Source organism: Semicossyphus pulcher, unplaced genomic scaffold (genome assembly GCF_022749685.1).
Source record: "Semicossyphus pulcher isolate SPU_LCO1_2020_fin unplaced genomic scaffold, fSemPul1.0.p SCAF_22, whole genome shotgun sequence".
NCBI classification, from domain to species: domain Eukaryota; kingdom Metazoa; phylum Chordata; class Actinopteri; order Labriformes; family Labridae; genus Semicossyphus; species Semicossyphus pulcher.
In genome coordinates, this window is record NW_027211696.1 from 5,240,298 (window position 1) to 5,264,102 (window position 23,805).

Below are 23,805 nucleotides of genomic sequence, written 5' to 3' on the forward strand. Positions count from 1 at the left end.
CTGCTGCTGTCTCTTCTCTCTCTGGAAAAACAAGCACATGTGGTGACTGACGAGGTCTGCATGTGAAATCTAAATGTGGTCCATCTTTCTGTCCATCCATTATTTACCACATACAGTTCTATTGTGGTCCATGACAGCCTCAGAGGCAAAGTCTGGTTCGGTTGTTCATGTTTCTTATTGTCAAGAAATCCTAAGAAAAGACACAAACCATGAATGCATCCTGCTGCAAGCAAACCGAGCGTGTGCAAACCTACTTGGCAATAAACCTCGATTCTGATTCTGGGGTGTACTTTATGTTGAGTGCTAAGTAGCAATGTTAGCATGCTGAAGTTTGGATGAGCAAGGATGAGCATAGTAAGCATTACCAGATTTTAGCATGTTCAGTTCCCAAATTAAGATGATGAATATTGTGTCTGCTAAACATCAGTATATCTATTACGTATTTCAGCATGCTAGCAATTAGCATTTAGCTCAAAGCAAAGCTTTGTCAAAGTACAGTGAGGTATATAGCAGTTATGGACTCTTTTCTGATGAGTTGAAGAAGATTGGCGTCATGGAAAACAATGAGCTTGGCCATGAGTGCAGTGTTTTTTTCCCACTGAATAAACATATTAGAAAAACAAGAACTTTTTAGATCATTTCACAGAAGTCAAATTTGAAGTGAAAAGTTATGTCTATCATGCCTAAATTAAGCCTTAAATGCTTGATAAAATTAAGTCTGTTGAATGTTTACTTTAAAACACAAAACCTACCTAAGCAGCATCATGCAGGTAATGGGAGAAAAACAAGAATGTCTTTATTTGACTAAAAAACAGCACAGGCCAGAAACTGCACAAATTTGTTCCTCTTTACCCCCATTGTTGTATCTGAAGTGCCAAAGCTTTTTCACTTCACTGATTTGGGATTTTAAAGAGGAAGGCACATCCTGTTTTCTGTCTTCTACTGCTGACATTTAAAAAGCTTTTGAAATCCCAAACTTCCGAAAGTGCACGAGGTAAAACATTTGGACCTGATCTTTCTGTGGCATTTTCTTTTGTTAAACATTTGCTCTGTGTGGGAGCTTTGCTCTGCAGAGGAGCTGCTTAGGGGACCTTGAAGTCACCATCAATGGACCTGATGTCGGTCGGTATAAGAGGTAACTTATTTCCAGCCACAGAACAATGGAGAGAAAAGGGTATTTTGGCCTATTGGAGGGCTGGATATAAATGTCAGCTGCAGCTCAGATGGAGGAAATGCCATTGGCAAAGTCAGGAAGCTTAAAGACCTTATCAAAGATGGTTTCTGAGGAAGTCTAGAAGAGAGATGAGGCTGAATCTCTCTGAAAGCAGCAACAATCATTATAAAACTTTGGTCTTAACGAATGTAATCAAACATTATAGTAACAGTATTTTAAGGCTTAAATTTGTTGATGTACATGAACCAAGACAGTTTCAAAAGCCTCCTTAAACTCACTTCAGGCTACTAGATATAAAAGCGTCTTCAGTGGGCAGTAACACAATCCCCTGGTTAGTGAAACGTCCTGTCTGATGTCTCCACACAAAAACAACACACAGGAAGTGTAATCACTCTAAGTGGCCATCACATGCCCCCTGACACTGCAGGAGAAGCAGAGCAGAGAGGCCGCTCCCAGCTGGAGGTTCATCAGATCACATCAAAGCAAAGCACACCTCATCTTTCATCAGCAGGCAACACATTTATGCAGCGATCGATAGGTGGAATCACATTTTACCCTTTCACAGAAATGAGGGAAAATGAAGTATCGTGACCCGACCAAGATGGATGGAGCACGGCTGTATGCCTCACAGATATCAGCAATAAGTCTGAGCAAAGTGTTTGTGAGAAACTTGTTTTCGTCTCAGACAAAAAGCTCATGGCCTCTTTAGTTTAGGTCACATCTGTCGATAAATTCACAGAGACTGAACACAAGTCATTGTTCTCCTCCTGAGCACCAGCCTCTCATCTCAGCTTCACATCAATACACATGCAGTGTTCCTTTGAGAGTGTTGGTCTGCACAAGGAGAGCGAAAGACATTCCTCACTTTCACATAGGCAGCCAAAATCTCCTTTAAGAAACCACAGGCAGCAAATGTGCATCACTTAACTATTAAAAGGGATTCAACATAAAGCACAATTATTCATATGCATTTTAAAATCAGATGTTTTAACATGTCCTTAGACTATGGGTTCAGGGCTGGTACAGACACAAAGAAAAATAAGCCTTTGTGACTGTCCATCTGTATGTTAAATTTGTTAAAACATTTCAAATAATGCACAGTTTGTTATCTGGGCCATTCTTAAATAGGTAATTAAGATTAACAAAAAGGAAGTCAAAAGAGAATTGAAACAATTTAATCTGATCTACGAGTCTTTGATCATGCTTCCTAAAAAGAGTGTGTACAGAACAGGTAGGTATTTGAAGCTAGGGACCCACATTTTAAAAACAGCCCATTTTTATACAAAGCAAATCCAGAAGTAATTTTTGAGGAGACAGCAAAAAGAGAGCTAAAATTACTTAATTTCCCCAGCTGAAAAACGATGAGACTGAAAACAATTACACATTGTTCCAAACAATGGAAAAATCACTTGTTTGTAAGCTGCCTGCTTCACGAGCTGCCTCGATTAGATCCAAAAGGTAACTGCTGCCAGAATGACATTTAAAATCCATCCTCCGTCTCTGCTCGCCTGGAAATTATCTATTTCAGTGTTAAAGGAAACTTAAAGAAACACTAACAGACATAAAAAAGATAAACCTCCTGTTTGGGCTTTGGTTATGAGTGACTCGGGAAAACTTTCAGCAGCTTCCGAACATTTCTTCGTCTGCATAAAGAACATTTTCCTGCTCATCCTGCTCGCCGTCACGTCTCCTTGGTGGGGCTCGTGAGCAACAGCACTGAACAGTGATTGGCCAGTTGTGAATAGAGTAAAACTACTGCAAAGCTTTCTGCCTTGAAGAGACATTTGGGACGTGAATGGGCTTTTTATGACACTTCAATTCTGCCAGCTGCCTCTGGGCCCGGCGTCTTGCGTTGCTGTCAGGAAAGGAGGAGGTGAACGGCGGAGCAGGGAGCCACTGAGGAGCCGGCGGTTGTTTAGATGAGATGAACTTGTAGATGAGAGCTCTTGAAGGAACGAGGCCGAATGTGCTGAGCCGAGCAGAGCAGCAGTTAGCCTTCCTACGAGGGGACCACAGGGGTAATCCAAGGCTTCAGCTTTAACTGTGTGGACTCTTACGATGTCATTTATGACCTCAGATTGCCCAGTGAGCTTATGAATGTGAGCGGCTCTCAGGGAAGTAAGCGCACTTTGAAAGTGAGTCAAATAAAAGAAGGGACAGTGACAGATGATGTGCTGCTGTGCTGAGACAGAGGGAGACCTGCATCATAAGTAACAATGACTCTCTGCACATGCTCATCATATCCAAGTGAATCCATTTCAGCTGTACTCTATATTACACACTGGGGATGTGTGTGTGTGTGTGTGTGTGTGTGTGTGTGTGTGTGTGTGTGTGTGTGTGTGTGTGTGTGTGTGTACTCACGTACCTATCTAAAAGTGGACTTTAACGTCATTATTCATTCACCATCAGGGGACTTACCATCCAACAGCGGACATTTTTAAGAGCCCCTCTTGGTGGCTTGGCTTTAAACTAAGCTAAAATCGTGTCAAAACCACAAAATGAGCAGAAACAGAAGTCCACACTTGGTCAGTGTAGTATGATACTCCCCTGTTGGGAGTAAGGATGTGTGTGTGTGTGTGTGTGTGTGTGTGTGTGTGTGTGTGTGTGTGTGTGTGTGTGTGTGTGTGTGTGTGTGTGTGTGTGTGTGTGTGCATGTGCGTCTGTGTGTGGCGGTGTAATAAATTAAATCTGATGTAGTCAGTAGGGTAAGAATAATGCAGTAAGTTGGCAGAAAGCAGCAGGGTGAGTAATGTTCTGGCATTTGCAGCGAGGTTACATTGTAAGAAAGTCAATGGAGTCTGGACATCAGAAACTGCAGCTGCTCCTTGAAGTCAAGTAATCCAAACCAAACTATTCATTATGTTCGGAAGAAGAAATTATTAGGGATTTGGAGTAATTGCTTACCACTTTTAGAGGCAAACTTGTATAACAGTTTTCTGTTATACAAAGGATTTCTGTAAAGTCATGAAATAAAAATCAGTTATATTATAATTTTCGTGATTAACTTTTTCTGGCTCGTGATACCATCTTAGTATGAATAAATAAGCAAAGGATAATGAGATGTGGTGTAATGTGAGGGTGTTTAATATTTTTGCCAAGCTTCTGAAAATCCACAGCAGAAAAAACTTTGTAAACCAGCGCACAAATTATTACTTTGTTGAGGATAAAATATATCCTACCAAAAAATTAAAGAGTGATTGAGTCCAAGCCATCAAATAAGGGACATCTGGAAAGAAGATTGCTAATTAAAATCAAAAGTTAGCCTGTAAATGGCTGAACAAAAACCTTTTATTTATATGTCAAACCAAAGTTTTTGTCAATTATTAGACACCAAAATAACACGTTCCTTTAACCTTGTGTTAAACAAGATAATCAGATGCTAATTTCCAATCTGTTTTTTCCTACATGTTTTTACTGCTGAAAACCTGCTGTACCATATCAGATTTTTACAAGCTAACAAACTGCTGAGGAAAAGCTTCTCAGTGAGACTTTTTATTACAGGCAATCATAAAATAAGGTGCCGGGCATCATAAAACGTCACTTTTTATCACTCATTGATGAAATATGTGTGATACAGAGGCCCAAGGTTAGATAATCTACAGGCCAATGGAGTAAATCAAGGGTATTTCTTAGAAAGAGATTGATCATTTGTTATTTCAACTTCTATTAGATGGTACAACTACGAGAAAGTCCTAATTTCGATCAAGCACAAGGACCATATTTTAGGTTTTTGTTGCCACATTTGAAGACAGTTGCGATCAGGCAACAGCTAACATTCAGCCACTTACGAGATAAAATGACTGTTAGCTAGGAAGTGGCTAAAAGCTAATATTAGAGTTTTGGTTTTCTTACAGTATACAAATGAGAAGGCTTAATTTCCTAGGTAACACAATTTTTTCATGGCTGACATAAATGTGAGGTCGGAGATTGTTGAATTCAATCATTAGCTTTTGTCTAACGGTAGCTGAAGGATGTTTTTTTCACTCATTGTTTTTCCAGTTGCTCTTTAAATCGAGAAACAGTAAAAAGATAGATTGTTAGGCACTCTACATTTATACATTATATCAGCATTTGAGCTACTCACCCTGAGCATGAAGTCAGAGGAAAATGGCTGGTGTGTGAATATAGTGATTTCAAGAAGAGGGTAACAGAATGAATTAGTGTGTGAATATCTTTACACATTCATTCTTTATTTATGCTTCTGAAAATATTTCTTTAATGGTAAAATAAGGTTGAAATAATGTTTGCTATTGCTGATGTACAGCTTGGTGCTAACACAGTTGGCACGGAGAGTCTCTGCGCTTCTTCTCCAGATTCAGTGGGGCAGCTGCACATGACACAGTGCAAATGGTTTTCAATTCAATGTGAAGAGTCAGTGGACTCAAGTGATACCGCCCAGTTGGTTGTACTTGTTCGGATGGTGTTTGATGACTTTTCCACCAAAGAAGGGTTTTTGATTGCTTCCTCTACCACAAACAGAGTGGATATCTACAATGTTTTGAAGAACTACTTTGCGGAAATAAAATGTGCCTTTTGAAATCACAACAGACGGAGCCCTAGCTATGACGCCACTCAGGATTTATTGCACACTACAAGACAGACCCGGACTTCGCTAAATTTCTTACCAATCACTACATCATTGACCAGCAGGCTATATGCGCAAAGTTATGCGCTTTGATCATGTTATGACACCTGTTGTTAAGATTCTCAACTCCATTCAAGCAAAGTCCAAACAACACAGAAGCTCCAAACTGTTTCTTGAGGGGGTAACATAATACAACGCTTTTTTCCTTGCTGAAAGGAATCAAGGGAGGACACCGCCCTCTTGTCTGATGCCGAGTGGCTGCTTGATCTTGCTTTCCTGACAGATATGAAACTTAATCACCTGAACTCACAGTGAGGCAATATTTGGCAACTAATTCTATCATGTTTTTTTTTCTGTCTAAAAGATGGTCACCCACAATCGATTAACTTACTGGACACTCCTGCGCTCTGGCTCTCCCATACCTGGAGCAGTGTCTCAGCACGTGCTCGTCACAAAAACACACACACACACACACACACACACAGACGTCCCTTCTGTAAATGCATTGATTGAGATGTGATGTCTTCTGTTAAATATTGACCTGACTTATTCTGTTTTAACAGATTTTTAGTGCAGCTGTGTAGTGTCGGTCTCATTAGTCGGTTTTGATCGTTTCGAGATGCAACATCTACAACAACGAGCCTCTTTCACATGCTGTGAAAACGAGATCGCAGGTGAAAAAAATCAAAACACATATTGTGGAAATTGGGCGACTTTGTAAAACGTACAGCTCATGATGAATGACAACAGAGTGGACACGTACAGCGTTGGCAGAGAGGAACAGCAGGAGCCGCTGTGTGCAGGTACGGCAGGTAAAGGTGTGTGGGGAGAAATAACTGAAGAGAAGCAAGGTGAGCAGATGAGACTAGTTTTGTGAACAAACACTTACATGTGGTGGAGAAGAATGAAGCACATTTATAATGGTATTGTGATATAGCTTTCTTTACAGAGGGTGATGTATTTTTTGCTGCAGCTGTTGATATGAGGATACAGAAAAGTTTAAGAAAATAAGTAAGTTAAAAATAGTCATGTTTACTTGGACTTTGATGTGAATTTAAGATGTTTTGATATATTAGGTGAGCTTAGCTCTTAAAGAGCCTATATGCCTCTCTTGTGGACCCCATTATCAGTGATGTACTATTGTATTATGTGGGCCATAGAATGGCTAATTTTTGATATGTGATTGGTGGTGATGTGACATACTGACATGAGAATGAGAAGAAGCAAAAAAAATAGTAATGTTTCCTTTGGACTTTGATGTAAAGTTGAGATGCTTGATATGTGAACTTGACACAAAAAGTAGCTTAATTCAGCTGGTTCATTTGTTTTGATACATTAGTGAATAAACACAAGCGATGTGATGCATGTAGCTTTCATTTTTTCAAAGTAGCTCTCAGATAAAAAAGGTTGGAGACCCCTGCTGTAAAATGTCAGCAAGGCCACCATGGCTTAATGTTGAATGCAATTCAAAAGTGCTTCAAGCTGAAGCAACATAAATAATTTGACATAAAATACTGTTTTTTAAAGTTTCCAACTCAGTCAAAAGATGCTCACTTATTTTTGCTCAACAAACAGGGTGGCCACAGAGATGGCACTGAAAGTCATTCAGTCACCTACACCCCAGGATGCAATCTGATCTGATCACTCTGACTGTGTACACATATGTGTCCTGGGCCACATTAACCACCGCCCACTCTCGTCGTATCCTCGGCAACAATCGAGTGGTTCCGGAGAGATCACTTGCCTTCCTGTCATTCAAGTCTGTTTAAACGCCTCTCTGCTGTGTCTCTTAAAAATCTTATTTTTATTTATTTCTCATGTCACTCCAAGCATGTGTAAATGTAGTTTATGCATTAGGGCAGAGTGTGCAACTTTTGTGTGCTGCTTGATATGAGTTATAAGTTTATGTTTGCTTTCTTTTACATCTATTCTGAGCTTTGCTGCTGTTTCTTCAGTCTCACTTGAGCTTTTAGTTTCCACATCTCTCTGCCTCCTCTGCTATGTGTACGCTTTCATGACATATAGCACACAACATGTAGTTGCAATGACATTCATGTAACAGTCTGGCACTTTCACATCGATTGGTGTCCTTGGAAATCAGACAAAAGCATGCACAGAAAACCTTTAGTGTTCCCTTTTGACTTGTTCGCATGCTGCTGATCATCCAGATGCCATCAAGCTCACAGTCTGGGATCACTTGTCCTCTCTTTAGTTCTTTATATTAACATTAACCCATTTATCAGAGGATCATAAAGGTGAGCTCTTTTGTGAAGAACAGCGCTGCTTTGAACATTAGCAGAAATGGGTGCACTAAGAAGAGCATCAGACTGTAATGGCCTGTGGTTTCCGTGTTTATCTGTTGAGTGCACTTATATTTCCTCTCTTGATTTTCTCTATTAGCATGTGCATGGGCCCATTTGTGCTCACATGCATTGGTATTCATATCACATGTCTGGGTGTCCAGAAAGCAGAGCAGGCTGTTAGAGAAAAGCACTCTGTTGATGAGAGCAGATCAATATCTCAGCCTGCTGTTAACGTCTCCGACCAAACTAGGCACTTAAAATGATTCTTCATTCAAAAGTTAATGACCTTTCCTAAATACCACTGCAGGAGAGCTTGTTCATGTTAGTTTGCATCGAACAGACAAAGTGCGTGCATGTCATTGTATTCACACAGGCTCTGTTAAAACAAAGACCCTCCCTGACTTTGATCACGGCTCCCAGAATGAAATATAAACCAGTGCAGATGGCCGGCCAAGCAAGACAGGACATCCACTGAGGACAAAAAACAAGCCAAGTGTGATTTTATTCATCAGTCTCTGCAGCTGATTTACCACAAATTTCTTTACTCAAGGCTCACATTCAATGGCTAGTAGTCTTTTAACACCCAGCTGAGCCGTTCATGAGCATCATATTGGGCATCGTGCCTCGCAGCTCTTGGCAGCTTGGCGTCGCTCCCCCTGGACACTCACAAGCTCTTGTTTTTATTTTCTCACTTCAGCAGCGAGAGCCATCAAAGAGAGAAGCACAGTTGCTCTTTGTCACACAGAGACAACAGTCATTAAATTTTAATAACTAGAAGTAGTCGTGGTTAAGATGTAAGATTTAGCTGTGGAGACAAAACTAGTCTCTGAGCAAAACTCAAATTATGTGACACAGATTCAGACAAATCTAATGCAGAAGTCATACTGTTAATTAACTGATTGGGCTCATTAATGTGTCCCTTAAAGAAATATGATAAAACACAATGCATAAACTATTTGAATGACCAACAGAGAGCATCCATTGATTATGTATGCTTTATCTACATACTAAATCATCCAAAATGTTATAGTACTACTAAGAGGAACACTGATACATTTTCACATAAAAAAATGTATCTCAAGAAGTTATTTAGCTGCCAGGATAACTCAAGTATTGATGCTGTCTTATTTTGCATGTGCACAAAAAAGGGAAAACCTGTGAAATATGTTTGCACGTGTGAGATATTTTCTCCTTCGGAAACTTAGCTTATTAACTTTTACATGATGTGATGTGTGAAGCCTGTAATAAATTCCAGTTTCCCTGATATGTCCCTGATATTTTGAAGTGTCCACACTTGATTACATTTGGAAAACATGGAAAATGTGTATGTTATTTTCTGTTAGGGATCTATTAACATAATTTTATGTTTATGAGGTTTGGTCTCGACAGTTTATCTAAATTAAAGATGTTATCTTTAAGTTCCTTGTTTTGTCCCGACTAGAAATCCCAAACAAAATGACAGTCAATATTAAATGACAACACAATGATTGTGTCGTGTTTCGTCATGAAAAATGGTATTTGGATTAAGATTATTTGTATATTAAAAAAGGGGGTTCTTAGATGTCTGTTAAACTAATTAAACAATTAATCAGCAAATTATTTTGTTATCAAAAAGACAGAGATAAAAGCAGAGATAGAAAAGAACAATTCAAGATATTTTGAGGGATTTTAGAGAACCTGCAGCAGCTTCAAACTGTGCACACCTTCAGGAGCACCCGTCTATGACATCATATTACAGTCTGTCACCGGATACACAACTCTGGCCTCAAATCTCCACAAGAACACCGTTCGTAGCCGACAATCTCTGCAGGGCTCTCATTCTCAACTCAGCATCACTGTGAACTCATTTCTGAGCCACACAGGATGTTTCACGCTTCTCATTCAGTCAGAGATGAGATGGCTTCAGAGGTCACACTGTTTCCTGTATGAGGGGATACTGCTGTGAATGAGATTGTGTGTCTCCAACCTCTTTATGTTTGTGTGGAAATGTACACAAGTTATTGCGCTTACAAAATGTGTAGAGTGTGCTAGTGTAAATGTGGGCATGAATACATCAAAACATGTAGACCTGCTTTATAGAATTTGTGTGTGTGATCCAGATGTGTGTTCAACCTCGAGCAAGATCAGTGGGGCACACACTGCTGCTGAGCAGACAGCACACACTGATCAGTGGCTTGGTTATAAATAAGAATACTGGGCAATTCAAGGGGGTCTTACAATCTCTCATACACACACACACACACACACACACACACACACCCACACCCACACCCACACCCACACCCACACACACACACACACACACACACACACACACACACACACACACACACACGGTCCCAGTGGCTTTAGTGTCTCTCTTGATCTTCTAAAAATGAACAGGGGACCTCTGTGGGGTTCCACACACAGTCGGCAAGCGGTTATACAAGGACATTACCCAAACCTGTCTCCCTTCTTCTATTATTCATGTTCTCACTTCTCAAGTTTTACTTGAGCCTTTTTATGCAGTAGTGGTCTTGATAGCTCATTACTTTCTGTTTTCAACAAGCGGCAACCTCCGGTGATGAGTTTCCTCGAGTGTCCACTTTTGGCTGGTTCCAGAAACCAAGAAATAACATTACATCAGCTGGGAAAATACCAAGCAGAAATAACCATGTTTACAGCCTACAAAAAGACGGTTTTGTTATAAATAGCAAATTTTACTGTTTAAGATAACTGCACTGTACTGACTTTGCAATGTCACCTGTTATAGAACAGCTTGACAACCTGTCAGTCACACAAACACGCACACAGCATGTAGACTAAAGTATTTACTGTGTGGAAACAAATCTATACATTCACGGGACAAAGGCTCAGTTACACAAACCTACACTGAAGCAGAACATTACAAGCGTTATCATGAAACCACTTTGTGTACAACCACAAAAAGAGGCAGACAAAGGCAAACACAATCTCTACATACACAAACACGGAAGAACGATGGACCTCCAAACCTCTCTAAACAGACACACAGACCTTGTACAACAAGCTGAGAGGAAGCGTTCAGCGGCTGTCACAGCTACTGTCACGGTCAGCCGCCTCTCCCGCTGCGTTACGCACACTACACCCGATCTACAACAGTCAATATTTACAGCCTGCCAGAGGAGACGCTCCCCGCTGCCAACACCAACCATTTTACTGCAAATGCTGCCGGATAATTAGACACATTTGTCTTTCATTTAACCAAGCTTGAAGTGTGGGAAAGGCATCAAAGGGAATCCGGAGGCATCCTTCATTTTCACTTTCAGTCAGGGCTTGTGCCAAAAACAGCAGAAAGCTGTTTTCTGTCTTCATATCTGTAGCTGTGGAGAAAAGTTAGTGCATGCGCTGTCAGTCTGCTGTTTATTAATTTGATTAAATGCCTCTTTCAGGGTTACAATAAGGTTTTCAAATTTATATTATCCTTTCCGTAATGTTCTTGTTTGTTAATTGTTTGTTTTCCGGCAATCAGACAGAATATCTGTCAATGATTATTTTACTTGAACTCACTTTAAGTCACTTAGGGCTCTATTTAATCGTTCTAAAGGACACGGTGTAAAGTGCATGACATGAGGTCATTTAGGCGAGTATGACGACCTTTTGCTAGTTAAAACAGCGCATAATCACGGTGCTAAGTAAGGCGCAGGGCGCAAAGGGGTAGGATTAAGTCTCTTGATTTAACATAGGTGTGTTTTGGTGTATCAAAACAATCAGAGTGTCATCTGTCATTCCCTTTAAAAGCCAGGTGCGCCTGGAGGCAGGTGCATTGTAATTTACACGGCCGATTTCAGCCATTATTCCCTAATAGACCGGAACTTGGGCTGGCCTGTGTAACTTCCCTCCTGTCATTGTGCCCTCTGAAAATGCACACAGGCCACCATAAGAAATATGGTGTCCTTCCAAATTAAGAGAGATGCTGTGTACATTTACACATGAGGCACCGCAGCGTAACTTCATTAATTATTACACAACGACTGGATTGGACAAAATCTAATATTAACTAACGTTGCTTAACTTCAAAGAATAGTATGCTCTTACTATTCTATTTATTTATTTTTTTGCTGCTGGAATCCATGGCTGTAGTGTCTACTGCATAGACAAGGGACACTGCACAGTCTGGTAATAATTGAGCTTGTGTTTTTTGCGAGGGAGAGAACACACATCAGGGTGAGTGCGCATGAAGGCTGTAGTTTTTTTGCGGGGCTCGAGCAGGAATCTCCCTGAGGTGAAGCGGGAGAGGGAATAGGTAGCGGTGAATGTGTCCTCATCTTAAAGTGCTCTTTTCCTAGTTTGCTGTTCAGTGCGGGGAAGATACAAAATGTTGCATTGGGTTCATAAGGCATCAGTGGTTGATACTAGTGGTGAGAAAAATGTTTTATATAGCTACAGAGAGGACTGATAATTCTTTATGGGCTTGTCACTTAGAGGGACCCTTTCAAATTGCATACAGTCATTGCTAATATGAAAATATTGATAACTGTGTAATAAATTGTCTTGAAGAAAACTGCCATTGACATATGCCATGGAAATTAAGAAATTAATTTAAAAGTCTTTGACCATCAAATGGAAAACTGTCAGTAGTACTAATAAAGAGTGTAACTGATTTATACTGAGTTGAGTGGAAGATGCTGAATCATTCACAATCACAATGCTCTTACACTCACCTAATAAATGACCATAATCAGGGTTTGTGATGAATTTTGTCTAAGTTGTAGTTCAGGAGTTAGCATGAGTCATCCATTACTTACTAAGTTGATTTGAATTCTTGTTTATTCTGTCCACATGTCTATGTCAGCTTGAGAAAGACTCCACTGGGATTGAGCCCCCTTGCGAGACCAAACTGAAGAACTTTTATCAAAATGCCTGTAAAGGGCAGTGAGACTGTTGCAGGTAAGGGAAGTCCCACCTTCCCCTGGGACTACAAAAGAACATGTTCAGTCTCTGTTACTCAATCTGAACTGCACGGCGGAGAAGGGCTGTTTTTTGTTGTACCTTGTTTCCCTCCCTCAGGGAAGATTTGTAATATGCATAACATCCAGTTCCCTTTCGGTCAGTACACTAGGTACAACACATTAGTATGGGGACACACAAACACGCCCCGAGACGCCCCTGCAGATAGTCTAACAGAAACTGAACTTGGTGCCGCAGCAGTGATGACGTAATCCAAATCACTGGGTGACATCCTGGGTTGTTACATCCAGATCCAATAAAACATAATAAATATGTGGGAAAGCCCAGCTTGCAGCGGTGCACACATCCTCGAAGGAGAGACAGTGGAAAAGTGAATGCCCGGTATGATGAGACAGGTACTAAACTGTCCTTGCAATGAGTTGCTGAAATTCAGAGCGAGACAATTAGCGAACTGCTGTATGTCGTCCAATAAGCACTAGGCATAACTTATCTTGATATTTAAATTATATTGAAGAATTTGCACTTGTAAAACTGCAACAAAGCACAAATTGCATACTTAACTAATAAAAGAAATCTACAAACAATAATGCAACAAAGCTACCTAACTAAAAATGCTGAGTCACAGTGCTAGCTTACAGCTCTGCCAGCAACCAAATGACTACTTTCAAAATAATAAACTCAAAGATTTATATATACATCAAAGAAGTCAAAAACATAGTACTTGCAGACTAATAGTGTCCAAGCCAACAATGTAGTTCTGTAACTGCAGCAGGAGAAGCAGAAGCAGTCTGTCCTCTACCACACTAAACTGGTTCTGAGAGAAATTCACTCCTCAAAGCTAGTGCTTAGAAATGACCAGGAGGGGGCAGTATCAAAAACAACATTTAACAGTTTAAAATGTCCTTGTACTACAAAGGACAGAACAGGTACTTTAGGGTTGCAAGCGGGGTTAGAACACAGTATCACCTAAGAACTGTCCAGCGCAAACTGTAAACATGAAGGATGAACTTAGAGTGCATGAATGTTTCCCACACATTTGGCTGAGCATAAAGCTAAATAGCAAACACAGACTGCCCCATAGACTTTAGACCAGGTTTTTGTTGGTCTAAGGTGCAGTCGCTTTCTGTGTCCTCAAGATAACAACGTGCCACCCGTTTGCCTGACCACACCTCATTTCAAAACCAACACGCCCACAGGTGCTAATGGTGGCGCAAGATCACTTTTCGCTATTTACACAACGTGGGTGCTGGGCGTGAAAATGACGACTGCGCTAGGTGGAAGATAGCAATGAACCTTGCACTGCGTGCTTTGCACCGGGAGGACGATAAGGCCCAGTATCTGTTCCAACACATTGGGATGCAGTCTCCACTCTCTCTGAACAGCGGCGCAGATCAGTATTCCTGAGAGACAGATGGTTAATACTGCTCCATGGCAGTAGCCTGTTAGACAGAGAGGGGAGGGGAAGAGAGCACATTCCCCCCCATTTGTTTATGTACGCAATTGTTGTCCCTACAGCAGACCCATTCAAAAATGTCTTAGTGACAGATACACGGCATAAAGCTCTGGCAGATTAATAGGCCATGACATCTCCACATCTGTCCAGGTGCCATTCACATGGATGTTCCTGCAGAGGCCCTCCTGCATTTGGATGCATCGATGGTGATCACGACACAAGAAAGGACAAGGCGTAGCACAGCTCCCTCACTTGCACAGCACTGGATGCCTCCATGGTTGCAGAGCCGTTAGGCATGATGGTGTGATGCCGACCTCTCCTCTCCCCGGTGAGAGGAGAATCTCTGTCGATCCTGTACCCAACATTGTAATGTTCTCATCATCAACAAGCAGAGAGGCACCACTGCCTATTACAAACCCCAGAGACTATAGGTGAGTCACCAGCTGGGACATGTGGGTGTAGACCTGACACTCCGAATCTGACAGATTAAATTATTTGCGGGTTCTCATCCCTTAGCCTCTGACCAGTGCCAGCACTACCTCAAGGCATTTTGTGAAAACGCGAGGAGCAAGGGATAACCTGAATGAGAGAACTTGATAATCATAAGCTGTGCCGTTGTAGACAAAGTGCAGAAACTGTCTGTGGGCCCTATTTATATTTAGGGTGTGTCCGACCAACTTTTGCTTGTTAAGCAGCACACAATCTGGGCACAAAGTGTTAACAATTGGTTTAGAATTATAAATTTACCTCTTAGTTGCTTGTGTGTGAGTATGAGTCTGTTTCTGCATGTAGTAGAGAGAGCATATCAAAATGACGGAGAGCTTGGTATTGGTCTCGGGCTTGAGTATTTGGCCCATGTGGGGCTCAGGCTAGAATCTCCCTGAGGCAAGGCAGGCGTTTGTTGAGCAGCGGTGAGCTTGTCTACATCTTCTGGCATCAACAAATCAGCACCAAACCGAAAGCAGTATCATGATAGCGCTGCTGTGCGTCCCCGTGTGTGTAATAAGCAGAGACTCGCGTGTTGTGAACTTGCCAATGTATATGCCCATAACGTGCCCACCCATTTGCCTGACCAAACCTCATTTTAAGACCAACACGCACATGGATCCAAAGACCATTTGCTATTTACAACATGTGGGCTGGCCGTGAAAATGACAACTGTGTTGGGTGGAAAATACACTAGCGCTGCACGATCCATGGGGCATTACTCTGAGTGTACGATAGGGCCCAGTGTCTCGGTAATATTGCTACATGAAAAAAGGGATCCTTTAAGTCTACCGAAGTGAACCAGTCCCCTGGTCAAACTGACGGCATTATCTGACATTATGTCAGCATTTTGAACTTTCTCAGGTATTTGTTTCGTGTCCTGAACTACATGTCCCATAATCCATTGGGATGCTCTGCATGCCTTCCAAGAGGTTTCGCATACGGCAAGCTTGCCGAGAATTCTCGGTACTGCAGTGCCCTCTGCTGGTGGGCTGGAGCATGGTCCAGGACATGTCTTGAGAGCCTGAGTTTCAGAGCCTACAAGGCGCAGTTTCCTTATGTTTTACCGCTATTTGTGAGGCAGGAACTGCCCTATATTGACAGGCAGGTTTTTTTGAAAATCATAAACTTTCTGACCTGCTACTGGAAGGGATGAGTGTGGGGGCTGTGCTTTTTTTCGACTGTTTACTTAACCAAGGTTTCTCTAACACTGGAGTAAACTGAAAATGAGGGATATCTTGATGTAACTCTGTGGGTCAAGAGCCCATAGAATAAAGGGAGACAGTGAGCACCCCTGGCTGAGTCTCCCCCACTTTTCTTGGGTTAGGCACAAGACCTCCCCCTCACTGTGGAGGATGTATTACCGGCAGCCGTCTGTTTTGGGACAAAACAATATTTAGCCCATGCTGACTGTTTCGGCTAGGATTGGGGCCATGGTTCGGATGTAGGCATCAGTGGCCAGAAAGAGTAGTCCTCTGGGGAGGGTCTCTCTGGGCATGCTTGTACACACAATTACTTCGTCCTGCTTTTTTCTTTGATCGCAAAGGGTCTGAATTTTCTCAAGAGCCTGTCCGAATAAGCCAGAGGGCTCAACGGCTTGGCGGAGAAACTCAGTGTGCTGTTTCTCTGGCAGCTCCATGACGGTGGTGCCATCTGTCTCAATCGGAGGAGCTCTAGCACCGAGAGCCTGGGAAGGCTAATCTTCATCACCTCCACATCCGACTCTGGCCTCCTACTTCATAAGGCAGCCCAAAGGGGCAATAGAAAACTCATCCTCAGACAGCATACTGAGCTGTACTGTTGATGGTGCCGATAAAATCAGACGGGTCCATCATCATGCCCCTGTACTCAGTGGTAGGGAGGATTTCTTCTATCTGGTCACCCCATGACTGACCTGCTCCCTCATAGAAGCCCTCACCCATGAGTTCAAACTCTGCAGAGGACTCCAACCTAGACCGAAAAGCCACACATCTTTCCAGGGTCGACCTTCGGAGTCTGTGAAAATGCACAAAGGTCTCCGGGTTAGCAAGTGCTGTTTTCGGATGCAACTTGCCAAGACACACAAGGTAGGCATCGTGGGTATCTGTCACGGAAAGGGAAAAACCGCAGGCACTGGGCCATGGACAATGTTTCATCTCCACAACATTGCTATACCAAACGGAACAGCTTTTCTTTTTCTCAACAGAGCTGTCAATCATCCTTTTCACAGCATCAAACAACTGATTAAAACTAAACTTGTCAGAAAAATGAAGACTTGGACATAAATCAGCACAATAACTATAACTATAATGACACCATTTTTGAGAAATCTTTTATTGGCGTACATTTTTATATTATAGTTTGGCTCAAGTCCCATCTGATAACATGAAGGATGTGGCCTTTATGACCTATATTGCAGCTTGTCAGTAGGGGGCGCTCAAAATGTTTTGGCTTTATTTTTAAGGAGCTGTCATGTTGTCCATCTTTTTAGATAGTCTATGGTTTGAATGCACACATGCTGCACATGATAAATATGCAAACGTGTGCAAACATCCACACTCACAGTAATCATATATCTATATCTATACCAAACAGAACAGCTTTTCTTTTTGTCAGGTGCCATTCCACTTGGCTTGCTAAGCAGCTAGGTAGCGGGCTGAACAACACTATGTAGAGAACCTTGGTAACGACATCTTTGGCAGGGAGCTAGCTCTCCACTAGGCACGTAATTAAATCACTATCAAGGGTCCTACAGGAATCAGGTTTTGCAAGGTGAAGTGCAAAAATATTGAGAAGCAGAGACTATGCAGGGTATTTTTTAGTCCCTGGGGTCCCGCAGTCTCATTTGCTTTTACTGGCGTTTCAGGATGATCTCACGAGGGCACATACCAGTACTACCCAGTAGTAGTTGTGCCAAGTGTACCAACTGAGAGGGGACTGCTTGTGTTTCATGCCTCATTTCACATTATATTTTAATTAAATATTCATTGAATGTGTCTGCTTGAGTGTGCCTTGTAGTTCATTCTCGGATTTTCCCTCTCTTGTTCCCGTGTCTGAACTCTGATTATCTGTTGTCGATGCTGCTCTCAGATTTGTTCAATGCTTCACACTACACCGATCAGCCTTAACATGTACACTGACAGGGGAAGTGAAACACATGACTGATCGATGGTTAGTGGATCAGATAAAATACATTTGAATACATCGTATCAGGCCCCAATGCCACACTCGCAGTTTCCAGCCTGTTCACACCATAATCTGCCCGGGATGTCAGGATGGTTGAGTCAGGTGTAGAATGACTGTTAAAACTGTCTGCTGTGAGGCTGTGAGGCCGCAGTCTAATTCTTGATTTTTACCCTCTCTTCTCTCAGTCAAACACTATACCCCCGAAAGCTGTAGGCAATCGCTATTTATATGTTGAAGGGAAAAGCTTCTCTCTTACACTAATTTGCTTTAACAGAATGACCTCTGAATTTATTTTATGGGCAAGGCAAAAACCTAATTTAGATTAAAATCACTATTCATGTTTAGTGTTTCCATAATGAAGCAATTAGCACTGGACACATAATTGCTTCAAGCAATTAACACTGTGAAATTATGTTCAAACATTGTTGGGCAGCGGGATCAGATGGAAAACATGATTTAATTTCATTGCTCCTTATAGAGGAAATTATTTGCAGTTTCACAGGGTTATCACTATGTAAAGTTGTAAAGGTAAGGAAGTATCATGATTCAACTAGATCTAAAGAGAAAAGTAAATTTTTATTTTTAAATGTATTTTTTCCCCCCACTGATATTATATATTATATATTCTAATTGCTGCCTGGCTGTAAAAGTTGCTGAAGTTCGCAGCAGGAGATTTGTGCGTGCAAAGAAGTTTGACCATAATAATAAAAAACTAATCTCACACACTCCTGTAGCTGTAAAATCACACTGATGGGGATGATTTTCATGGTAATCTGTTTATATTGCAAGAAAATTAAGAGAAAACAGAGTGTAGTTGTAAAATGGAAAACCAAAAATGAATGATGCCTCAGTGCTGTAAAGAATGAAGTGATTTTTGTTTATCATTTCTTAAACTGCACTAAGAATTACAATCACCCTACATAAAACACCAGATATTTCCAGTGTTGAACATAAAAACACTCATGTGAGTCAAGGAAGGAAAGTTAATGCGATGAGGTGTGGCACAACATGCTACCCAGCAGAATGAGTGCAGATCCACTAAAAGCAGCAAGCAGATGATCTGTTTAAGAAAGTCTGAGCAGCTACAGTGAACAGACAGCATCCCATCCTTCCATCAATGATTCCAGTTCACAGATCACAGTTCCAGATCACAATCGGCACCAGACATATTTATTAAAGCAGAGGAGGAGTTTTGTTTTGCTATGTGCACAATGGAGAAGACAGAGGATTGGTGAAATAAATTGGCACTCTGGCAAACCTGGATGGATTCTGCACAGTTAATTAAGATGAAACGATTCAATTGTGGAGAGATGGAGAGAGCGATTCAGTGTGCGCGGCACGTGGGGGCCATTCTGATTAGCAGCCAGCCAGCGTGTTCTTCGACATGGTGAAGCGAGACAATCTTTTGCAATTTCAATTACACACTCCAACAGCGCTCTAACTACCAAAATCAAGCTCATCTGCATGATTGATATTAAATTATGCTGTGCCAAAAACGTTCTTCTGTTTTGGTTCTTCTTACAATCCTTTTCACCCCCTCCATTTTCTGTTGCTGAGATCAACTCATGTGAGATGTCCACAAGCAAATACTTTAAGAAAAAATGTTGACTGTCAGAAAAATAATGAAGCTTTTGGGTTGAGTACAGAACATGTACAGGATCTGCAACTAACTGACTCTCATGGGGTGATTATTAAAATATTAATAATTATTGAATGTATAATAGATAGAGCTGATTTAATTACAGATAGTGCTTGAAAGTTTTATTACAAAAGTGGTTTCCCTTTTACAATCTAGACATTTAGTTTTGTATTTTGACAAGAGGAACTTTCTTAAATTTAATTTGTTTTCGTTTAAAGTTTTTCTTCTTTCCAGTTAAATAAGTCTTCAAGCACTTTAGTGGACAATTACTCAAAATGCATATGTGTGTGTGTGTGTGTGTGTGCGCGCGCATGTGTGTGTCTGTGTCCCTCATTGTCACGTGTAATGATTCTGCATGTCCACAGATTTATTAATAGACCCAACAGAGGCAGAGCAGACGGCTGTTATGACTCTGTTTTATGTTTCACAGGTGAATGAGCTCCTGGGTGATATTCTGTCTGTTAGCTCTGCTCCCTGCAACACACACTTCCTGTAAAGGTGAAGTTTTCTGACACAGATGGTATTTACACAATTTACTCAATTATGAGCAGCTGGGAACACCCGCTCCCTAATCAGTCACACACACACACACACACAGTTTAGGATGATGTGTTTTTACTGAATGAACAAAGTGAGCTGCTGAATGCTGCTTGTTTCTCTTCCAGCTGGTGACAGCAGTGACCTGTGATCAAAGTGAATTAATAGGCTCAGCTACATCCTCCCAGATGTCCTAGAGTGAGGTTTGAGAGCAGATCAATCGCCTGGAGTTCACAAAAGACTTCTTCCCTGTTGGATGGTTTAAATTGTATTTTTTCATGTTGTGGATTGAAATGTTTCTGTTAGCTCAGCCCTGTTTGTGAACTTTGTGAAAATAAAGTGTGATCTTAGGCTACTGAAATAGAATTTTGCGCATGGATCAGAATTACTTGCACCACCGGTGAAATTCAAACCTTTAATATAAAATTCACAATTTCCAGTAGCAAAAGAAAAGCTGTCATATTATTCCCCTTAAAAAGCCTTCACTTGTATTCATTAACTTCTAACTCTCTTACTGAGAGAGCACTGAGCGCATTGCGCCGGGTGTGCGATAGGGCCCATAGTCTTTGTTTGAGGAGTTCACATATGAAACAATATTTTGGGAGGCACCAATCTGGTTCAGACAATTAAATAAAATCTTTGTTTGAGACAAAGAAAGAGCATCACATGTGTGCGTGGTGTCTGTGCACATCCTCTGTAGAAGAATGGATGGGCTAAATAAAAACTAGCCACAGTGCAGCGGCTCCTCCTGCTTTACAAGTTAAAACAACACATCCTCGGCCATGTCACACATGTAAGGAGCAGCTGTGCGAGTGGTCCTGTAACTTTTCATCAGGTTTCCCGGACTCTCATCACAGAGTTTTCCTGGAGGGATATGTGGCAGCACAGACAGTGAGGTTACTTCGTGCAGGCTTTGAGACTAAGGGCGTTTTCACACCTGCCTCGTTTTGTTCGGCTGAATCGAACCCTGGAGCGTTTACCCCCTTGGTGCGATTCGTTTGGGCAAGTACAAAACAAGTACACCAAAACAACCAGACCAAGACTTTGTTGAAGAGGTGGTCTCGGTCCGATTGCAAACAAACTCTGCTGCAGTTCCTTTGTGATAAGAATGTGACAGCAGAACAGCTTCTTGTGTTGGTCTGAAGCAGACATTTACAGATTTGGAAACTTCAATGACTGTAGTGATTGTTTTAGTTATACCTCCTCTCGCCATCCGTCGTTTACTCTGCTTATCCAGTGCAGATCGACTGCAGGAGCCATATTTGTCAACAGAGCTGTCAATCATCCTTTTCACAGCATCAAATAACTCATTAAAACTAAACTTGTCAGAAAAATGAAGACTTTGACATAAATCAGCATGATAACTATAACTATAATGACACAATTTTTGAGAAATCTTTTATTGGCGTATATTTTTATATTATAGTTTGGCTCAAGTCCCATCTGATAACATGAAGGACGTGGCCTTTATGACCTATACTGCAGCTTGTCAGTAGGGGGCGCTCAAAATGTTTTGGCTTTATTTTTAAGGAGCTGTCATGTTGTCCATCTTTTTAGTCTATGGTTTGAATGCACACGCTGCACATGATCAATATGCAAACATGTGTGCAAACATCCACACTCACAGTAATCATGACTTGTTTTCAGCGAGCTTTCCCCATCATGGACTTATTTCCCATTCAGCAGCGAGCAGAACCTGCCGGGGGCGTTTTAATGTTCCCCCTCCTTAACATTCCCCAACATTCTTCTTCATTACAATCCTGCAGCACCACAAACATGACCTGCACCAATAACATATTAACTTCATTACAGCCCAGGATACACTTCCTGCAGTCCTCGTGCTGAGGCAGGGATTCAGCACAATGAGACGTCCTGTAGCTGCTTTAAATGATCACACAGAAGAAATCAAGAGAAGCCGCTCATCAGACGCCCGTGCACGAAAGCAGTTGCACCAAGGCAAGACATGTAGTCTATTTATTTCCTGCTCTGCCTTATTCAGTCCCCGCATGCAGTTTATCACACACACATTATAATTAGTCTACAAAGACTCGCTGAATATTCAGAGGTCCAGATCTTCTGTCTCATTTCACCATGTGGAGTAAAAATAGACGAGTACATAACACAAGTTTTGGACTTGTGATGAGCTGAGCCGCACACTGTGCGGCACAACAATAGATGAGTGTACAGAATGAAGAGAGATGAAAGTAGAGTCATTTCTCTTTCCTGCTCTGAAGGATGTTCCATGTGAACGTATTACGTCACTAATCACATATAACCACCTGGTTTGAAGAAAATGGTATATTTAGTGGGATAATAGTTTGGGTCACATCGAACCCATGTCTCTGAACAGTAATACATCAGCCTGTTCTACTATAGCAGCATTATTACACAATCATTTATAAAAAAAAAAAATTCTATTTTGTGTTATTTAACACTGAAAAAAATTGCCCTTACACAGGATTGGAAAAGACTTCTCTCTCAGCGCTGAGCCACAGAAGCATCACAACCAGCGCTCTTGCCCCCCTCTCAGCGGCCGCTTGTCAGTGTCACGCTGCCAGCAGACTGCGTGCCCTTCACTTTGTCCCAGCTCACAGTTATGGGAAAGAGCACTGGGATTATGTACAGAATGCTGTGCACAGTGCAGGAGCTTATACTTCACAGCACAAACCTGATTCCCAATGAGAAGCCTGTAATGGCACACCTGCAAACCAAGATAAGCCCTCTATCCTCCCTTTTATTCTAACACTATTATTCTCGTAATATCACATCAGGGGAAAAATGGGGGAAAATCATTATGAAAGAAAAGCTGCGAGCAAATGGAAACACTGTGACAATATATGATGTTAATATTCACACACATACCTTAACCCACATGTTCAGCATGCTGTATGCACTGCAGGGTGAGCAGCGGCTCAGTCATCTCTAAATGTTCAACAGTAAAACTTAATCGGCTAACGCAACGCTAACATCATAATCAGCTAGCAGATCATTCCTCTGACAGCTGGAGAGATAGATGCTCTTTTTTCTATCAAATTACAGTCGGGGGTGGTGTGATGGTGCAGAGGTAATTTGACAGCAGGAAAAACGGGGGTTTATGATTGATGGCTACCTCTTATTTCCTCACGATTAGATCCACTGCTTTCTTCAAACAAGCTAACCTCAAACAGTCAGTCATCCTGTGGATTTATCCAAAGACACAACAGCTCAAACAAACAGAAAGTGTGATTCAATGACTAAAGTTTGAGAGAGAAAATGAAGGTTTCTGGTTAATGTTGAAATTTCAGAATAAGAGATTAATCAATTGTTTTTTTATCAATAAAAATATTAAAAGCCTGACAGCAGAGAGGATGAGTGAAGTGTCCCATCCATGACTGACTGACACAACATGGTCCAAAACATTGACTGCACCTACAAGAGGCCTTTGAAATGCTTTCTGCCCCACTTAATTAATCATCTAGAGCACAAAAACTTCTCTAAATGGTATAATTTAATCACATCTACATATGAAAGGTCCTCTGCCCGGTACAACTTCAT

The 23,805-nt window shown here is 41.4% G+C and overlaps 1 protein-coding gene across 1 annotated transcript in view; it reads right to left on the reverse strand.

Annotated features, from left to right (window-relative positions):
* The window catches only part of LOC138602375 (transmembrane protein 132C-like), a 118,685-nt gene that overhangs the window by 87,015 nt on the left and 7,865 nt on the right, over positions 1 to 23,805 (reverse strand). Inside the window, exons 3-4 of the mRNA XM_069673850.1 lie at positions 16,729 to 16,880; positions 1,595 to 1,630 (exon numbers count right to left, since the gene is read on the reverse strand). Of these exons, the coding sequence (XP_069529951.1) occupies positions 1,595 to 1,630; positions 16,729 to 16,880 (188 nt within the window). The remainder of the gene's footprint in view (positions 1 to 1,594; positions 1,631 to 16,728; positions 16,881 to 23,805) is intronic.